General features: G+C 41.4%; 1 protein-coding gene across 1 annotated transcript in view; it reads left to right on the top strand.

The window, feature by feature from the left end:
• Positions 1-6,256, top strand: part of LOC119583344 — a 27,950-nt gene extending 21,694 nt beyond the window's left edge. The window contains exons 4-10 of the mRNA XM_037931816.1: positions 521-739; positions 2,341-2,424; positions 2,796-3,017; positions 3,282-3,392; positions 4,475-4,622; positions 5,445-5,534; positions 5,765-6,256. Of these exons, the coding sequence (XP_037787744.1) occupies positions 521-739; positions 2,341-2,424; positions 2,796-3,017; positions 3,282-3,392; positions 4,475-4,622; positions 5,445-5,534; positions 5,765-6,106 (1,216 nt within the window). The 3' untranslated portion in view covers positions 6,107-6,256. The remainder of the gene's footprint in view (positions 1-520; positions 740-2,340; positions 2,425-2,795; positions 3,018-3,281; positions 3,393-4,474; positions 4,623-5,444; positions 5,535-5,764) is intronic.
• Positions 6,257-7,500: the final 1,244 nt, after the last annotated feature.

Genomic DNA, 7,500 nt, shown 5'->3' with positions numbered 1-7,500 from the left:
ATATGAAGGACCGCAACATCCTACACACCAGTAGATTTATTGCTAGCTGAGGGAAGTTGAACTCTTTGCGATGGGCTGCCTCAGTCCACCGAGTAAATGCAGTTTGGTACAAGAGCAATTAGTACTGATAATGAACATAATTATGAACTTCACATGCTTCAGAAAAAATATCAAACACTGATGTTGCAACTATTACGGAGTATTTATTTTCTGTTTTTATTGTCTGATTAGGTCAAACATTCCTGGCCGATGTGTAGTTCATGATGATTTTCTTTTTTACTTTCAAGATTATCTATTTATTAATTATTTATTTATTTGATCGATCTCACTTTTCTTTTTTTTCTTTTTCTTTTTTCTTTTTTTTTACAGTCATTGCAACTTGTATACATATTTTGGCTAGCCTTTCAGATTCCCCGGTCCTGGACTTAAACTTACATGCATTGCCAGCAGCGGATAGCTACTGGCAGTACGGTACATAATATATGCACTTATACTACAATACGCTTTCTAATCTGTGCAGGTTGGTCTCAGATGTTAAGATTCATCAGACAGAAACATATGTAAATCGCTCATCAACTTCAAAAGCACCGAACATATATAACTCTTCATCTACGAAAAAAACGAATATATATCACTCATTACCTACAAGGGAACCAGATACTCGTACAAATCGCTCGTCAACTATAAAGGAACTGCATGCAAATCACTCATCGCCATTGGAAGACGATCCTCGGTGCAGGTTAGTGTGGAGGGTAAGAGTGATTTTCTTTCCTATTACAGCATGCATGTGTGTCCATGTTGAATGCTACAAGCCATATAATATTATTCATATTTCTTAGGTTTGGGGAAGCTGTAATTTGTATCAGAGATGTCCATGCCTGGGAAGGTGGTGAATACGTGTGGCCTCGCAGTTCCTCTTGGCTCTGATGAAAACGAATTAAAATGGACCTTGTGTGTACATGTGGCTCCCAAATTCTGTTATTCTGTTATTTTCAGGGAAGCGAACACACTGTTTTTGGCAATTCTTCACATCAAGTGTTTACCTCTATTTCCACTATTTTGGGTATGGACGCACCTTGGAGGCTGGTGAAAAGTATACAGTAATAATCTGATGTAGAAGGATTCTATAATGCGATAGTCTTGGCCCTGGCAGCTAGGGAGGCCATGATAATACCCAGGGGAACATGTAGGGCGAAACAAGGAAATCAACACCAAAGCTCATATATGGTACAAGGTTAATAGCGATCTCATTAGACCTTCACTGCACAAAGAGAATAATGCAACAGCTATAACTTGTGGTGTCTGTTAGCCCCATATCCCCGTGGTCAACAAACACCCAATGAGTATCTACTGACAAGACAAAGCACGCCGAGGCCACTGAAGCGTTACAAGCACTCAACCCATTCTCACGCATGAGGCCTCCACAGTGACGAGGCCATGGTTACTCACAGACGTCATATGAAGTAAAACCATGGAGGCATCAAAGGGGCCTGAGATATATGTCAGCCACAACGTATAGCTTCTGTCACGTAAAAGACGACGCAAAGTAAGCTCCTCCAGTGTGGAATTTCCCTAAGTACGTAGAATAACCTCTCTGTATAGAATTTAAAGCTACGAACAGGGCAGGATGGAAAATTGTCAGCTTCATTGCCAGCTGCCAGTAGATGTTAGCACATGATTTACTGTAGTTATCTACTGAGTAGAGGCTTCAAACCCTGAAGATTTATGTAATAATTGAAGGATCCTGCCCATCCCCCCTCAAGAAAAAAATCCAGGAAGCCGGCAGTCGCAGCCAGGATGGTCGTAGCAGCTGCTTGCAAGTGTCACCGAGGATTTCTCAACTCTGACCACCCTTAGAAGAATGCTGGACGGCCCTCGTGACCTGTTGATTCCACATTATGAGTGTTTTTGTTCAGTGCAGAAGTGTGCAGTGATATCACAGTGATTTCCTAGTTATTTTGTGATTCTGAGTGCTATTTTACTGGTCTACCTCGCCATTTCCCTCGACTCTCATCAAAACTTCCCCAGGTATTGGGGCCAAAACTGTCGGCCGTCGGCGCTTCACTCGATTTATTATCACAATCTCTGCACAATACGCACCGGCATGAGTCCTTCCACACTCATACCAGTGGCTGTGGACGTGTAATTTAAAGTTATTGCCAATTAGTATTACAAGCTTATACCACCCATACTTCAAAATTTGTATTTTCTCATGATATATAAAGGCAAGAGTCAGGTTATAGGGTCAACGAACGCCCGAAGCAAACCTACACTTTGAAGGCATCGGATGTCATGCACTATTAGGACATGAGTTAGTACATCTAGTTCTGTCTATTTCAGAACTCTTGTAAAAAAAACTGACGGCCGAAATAAATCGAAAACATCGTCCAAGACGGCGACAGCGAAAGACGCCAAAAGGTTTAAGTATGTTGACCGCTTTTGCTTTTGTTTTTCATATACTTTCGCAGTCATACACATATATACTTGTGTGTATAACGAGCACACACAGACACAGACACACACACACACACACACACACACACACACACACACACACACACACACACACACACACACAATATATATATATATATACATATATATATATATATATATATATATATATATATATATATATATATATATATATATATGTATATATGTGTGTGTGTGTGTGTGTGTGTGTGTGTGTGTGTGTGTGTGTGTGTGTGTGTGTGTGTGTGTGTCTACACACATGAATCTTTGTACATATGAACATACGCGTGTGTTTGCTACATGATTCCCCGATTCCACAGATTTATATACGAAACGAAGCCGCTACCCGGGAAGAGGCCGGTTGTGAACAGAATCCCGTGTGAGGTGACGTGGCGCCACGACCTGGCCCACAAGCTGCCGTGCGAGGGCCAGAATCCCCGCGTGCTGGCGGTCGTGGTCTCGGCGCCGGGCCACCAGGCGCTACGGGACCGCATCAGGAAGTCATGGGCCAGCCCGGCGCTCTACCCGCGCTCCGGGCTCAGGTACGGCTCTCCTGCTGCCTCTGTCACTGCTGCCCTTCCATGCGCAACTCCCCTTCCACTGCTGTTCTTATTTACACCATCACTGATATTGTGATGAATATCATCGTTGATATTACTAATACCCCTCTTGCTATTTATGGGATTATAACTTTACTAATATCAGTTTCAAAATATAAGTTATAGAAAGTTATGCTGCATCTTACAAGTAAAGATATAAAAATACTAAAACTATACTATTACAAGTTTTTTATTATTACTTTACAGAGCAGTGTTTGCAATAGGAGCAGTCTACAACCGTTCGCTGCTGGCTGCTCTGGACGCCGAGTCAAGGCAGTACAGTGATATTATCCAAAATAATTTCCTTGATACATACGGGTAATAATATTTCTTAGTTTATATGAAACAAATAACGAGTCTGTTTTAACGTTATTTCCGATGTTTTTGAAGTGAATTGAATGCACTGGTTGCCGTTTTCAAGGCATGACCCCCCCCCCCTCCCAGAAACAGACCAAACCCATCGAAAATACGGGGGACTGCTGAATTAATCCTGATATCAATTAAAATTATAATAAAGGTATTGATTACCAAAAGTATGACAAAACTACTGTTGATGATAATGATGGTAATAATAATGATGATCATGATGATGAAGATGATAATAATAATAGTAATATCGATGATACAAATAACGGCAATAGTAGCAATAATGGTAATAATGGTGATTATAATGATGAGGATAATAACACTATTGGTAATAGTGGTATCTGTAGGGAGCCCCTGCTGTGGCTCACCAGTAGACATGATGTTATTTGACAGACGAAGCATGGTCCAGGAGAAAGAGTATCTTCCTACCGCTTAGGTTATTCACTGGTTGCCACAAAAACGAAACACTCAAAGCCAAGGCCAGCGGTCATTTCCACGACACCTTCCTCTGTCACTTGGCCTCTCTTGACCTCTCTGTGTCTTTCGACTCCTCAGTCACTCCTTGCAAATCGTAGCACACCTGTACTTGCACAAACGGGGGAGAAGAGATTTTCATGCACAGCGGAACATTGCTCGGTGCTGACAGCTGGGTGGCGTCGGAAGTGTTTGTACGAGGCACTCCTATAGAGACAGTATAAAATTGATGATCGCTACATTGGCAGTGGCTATGATCATAACAGTCAGTGACAAGGAAGTGTTGATAATAGTTTGATAGCACTATTAATGATGATTATCATTTTTCCTATTGTTATAATTTTCAGTATTCATTTACGATTTTCAGTAGTCGGCTTGAATGTTTCAACGCTTTTTTTTTTTTTTTTTTTTTTTTTTTTTTGTGTGTGTGTGTGTGTGTGTGTGTGTGTGTGTGTGTGTGTGTGTGTGTGTGTGTGTGTGCATGTATGCATGTATGCATGTAGCTACGTGTGGACGTGTCCACCCTACATTATATTAACATGTGACTTACACCGCTGTAGACACCTAACGTACAAAACTATCTCGTGGCTGGACTGGGTCGTGAAGAACTGCCCCGAGACCCCGTTCGTGGCCAAAGTGGACGACGACGTGGTGGTCAACCCTCTAAACCTGCGCTCTTTCCTGCAACTCCCCGACATATCGTCGAAGGTAAGGGGCTAAGTGAAAAAGTGGAGGCGTCCATCCTGGAAATCTCTGGTCTTTGCTGATACTAAACTGGGAATTTGCTTATGATGTCCACACTTAGTAGGTTTAGTCCGCGAAAACTATTTGTGGCGCCCATTTTTGGTATCGATAGCTAGGAAGTTAATGCATTATAACATAATTACACATGATTTAAGCATATGCAGTATTGATTGTAAAATACACTTATGTAAAGTAACCAGATATTCATATTCAATGTCTTGGTCGCCCCGCTCCCTATAGCCTTCTTTAAAGTAGTATAACATCGAGATAGAACGAGAGCTTGTGGTTATGGCGCGTGTTAAGGGGATGGCCGTGGCCTCGGTGCCAGTGATACATTCTAGAAAGATATAGCTTGGAAAAGTTCCCAAGGGCTATTCGAGCTCTAACTTATTAGAGTACAAGAGATGGAGGTTTGGCGGTCGGAGCGCCGATAGGCACGTAAACCCGCTTGCGACGCCCACTTGCCATTGCCCACATTTACTGACGCCTGTATTCGCTATCGTTGGTTTCAGTGAACAGTTTTGCCATAATCTAAACAATAAATATCATAAGTAGTCGATCGATGACAAAGTCCTTAGTGTCAGGTTGGAGCAAATAAACAACAGATTAGTTGACTAGCTGAGTATTTTTTTCTCTGGAATATACACAATGCATTTAGGCCAATTTACGTTAATGCACTCTATTTAAGGATTGTTGAGCATTAACGTGGATATATCGAGACTTATGTTATAGATGAAAGCTTTGTACTTGTTATGCGTTTGTGTTATGCGGCTTCCCTTTCCGTAGGACCAGAAGCCTTCGTCTACTGGAGCAATCTTCGGCGATGCTTTATATAATGGCATTGCCCATCGCACTGGTCGCTGGGCTCTGACGAAGGTGGGCCTTGGATGATGATGATAAAAGATTGGGATATGCATGGAATACACTAGTATATATTTACACGGGTGAAAATAATAACAATTGTAGCGGTAGTAAATGGAGTAATGATAGTAGTAGTAATAATTACAGTTGTAGTTGTAGTATGAGTAGTAATGTCAATCCTGTTAGCGCTAGTCCTGATACTAACGACATCGCTGATAATAATGGAGCCAATTTTTATCACACAGGAGGAATACCCAGAGTCAAGACTACCCACGTTTGTCTTGGGTCCTGCCTACATCCTTACCAGAAAGGCCTGCAAACGGCTGTGGGAGAACCTAACTTACGTGCCCTTCGTGTGGCTTGAAGACGTGTTCCTGACGGGACTCGTGGCGCACTACGCAGGCGTTCCTCGTGTCAAAACCCCGATCTTTCAGCGGCGTTTCTCCCTCTCCTTCTATAATGGCTCCTCCGTGTTCATGAAGGAGGGACATCGAACCGATAAGGACAAAGCCTTCGCATTCGTAGCGTCTTTAATGAAGCCTAAATCTTCGAGTGGTGCGCTGAATTCGTCACGTAAAATACAGTAGCGATGACAAAAGTGCAAGATGATAGAAATGATAATGTTGATAAAATGATAAAGGTCCTAGTATAGAATGTTAAAACCATGAACGGCAATGACAATCAAAATGATAATGATAATTGCAATATCTGTAGTAAGAATTTAAGGTTATGCAAGATACTGTTCAGTAAAAGATTTTTTTTTTTTAATTGCAAGTATAAGTGCAATTTATGTTGCTGAAGGACATGGTGATTGCAGTTACATTTCGGACAGAAACTGACGAGGCGTGTAAACAGACACAATATACAGTCATGGGTAGCTGTAAGATTTGCAAGGCCATGGGCACTAGAAACCCGTGGTACCTTGCTTCATTTTTTTCATGGTTTCTGAAGGCGAATCCGTTACGTCACATCAATGAAGCCAAAATATGTTTCATTTACCACTAAGCATACTCATCAAAGGAAGGTGAAACTGAAGTTGGCAATTATGAAACACGGAACTGAATTTTATGCGGCAAAGCAAGAGTCGGTTTCACTTACCCTGTACTCGTTTTAGCTTCTTTTCTGGTAGGATTTCAGTAACCATCGCTAAAATTCACATCGTTTCGTTTCTTTCAAGTTAACATTGCGATAGATAGATAATAAAGAGATATTGACAGAGATAGAGAGACAGATAGATGAAGAGAGAAAGACGAAGCGAATTGGTCAAAAGTAGACTTTCTCACGAATGTCGAAAATGTTTTAATCATATTGTTTTAAATTTAGATAATCCACACAGATATTGCTTCGTACATATCAGAAATCAGAAGGCCACTTTGGTTGCTTACATCGTGTGGTAACCTATTTAGTTTCAGTTTTACAACTCCCTAACATTCCTAACTCGACGATCCAATCAGGCTTCAGATTCCATTTTATGGGGGATCGAAAGTTAGACCCAAGACCTGGATTCTCTTCTGCAGTGGAAATGAACAGCCACGGTCTTATTCAGTGGGGACTTACCACACAATTTGTCATTTCCCCTGAACAATAAAGGGTGAAATCGTCCACATACAAACAACGCAAGACAGCCGATGTCGTACCGGGTGATGACATATAGGGTCAGACTAAAGAGAAACTGTTACCTAACTGTATATTTTCTATCAGCAGGAAAGCTGTGTGCGTAGGTGGGTCATACCACCATCAAATCTATAAAATCTATGAATCAATACTGACATAAAGTCGGCCTTTTTACTTATGCATGTTCTACTTGGAGGGCAGAGAACTGAGACTGTAACATCCTCTGGAAAAGATTTCCAAAAAAGCATCATCTAACTAATTTGCAACATTAATTTTGTGATGATTATACAAGCTGTCTCCAGAGCAGGTACTGAAGCGGGTGTACTCCTCTGCACAAAGGCTATGAGCCTCCTTTGCTCAACAGCCA

This window comes from Penaeus monodon, chromosome 17 (assembly GCF_015228065.2).
Source record: "Penaeus monodon isolate SGIC_2016 chromosome 17, NSTDA_Pmon_1, whole genome shotgun sequence".
NCBI classification, from domain to species: Eukaryota; Metazoa; Arthropoda; class Malacostraca; order Decapoda; family Penaeidae; genus Penaeus; species Penaeus monodon.
The sequence above is the reverse complement of the archived record's forward strand: the minus strand, read 5'-3'. Positions and strand labels throughout refer to the sequence as shown.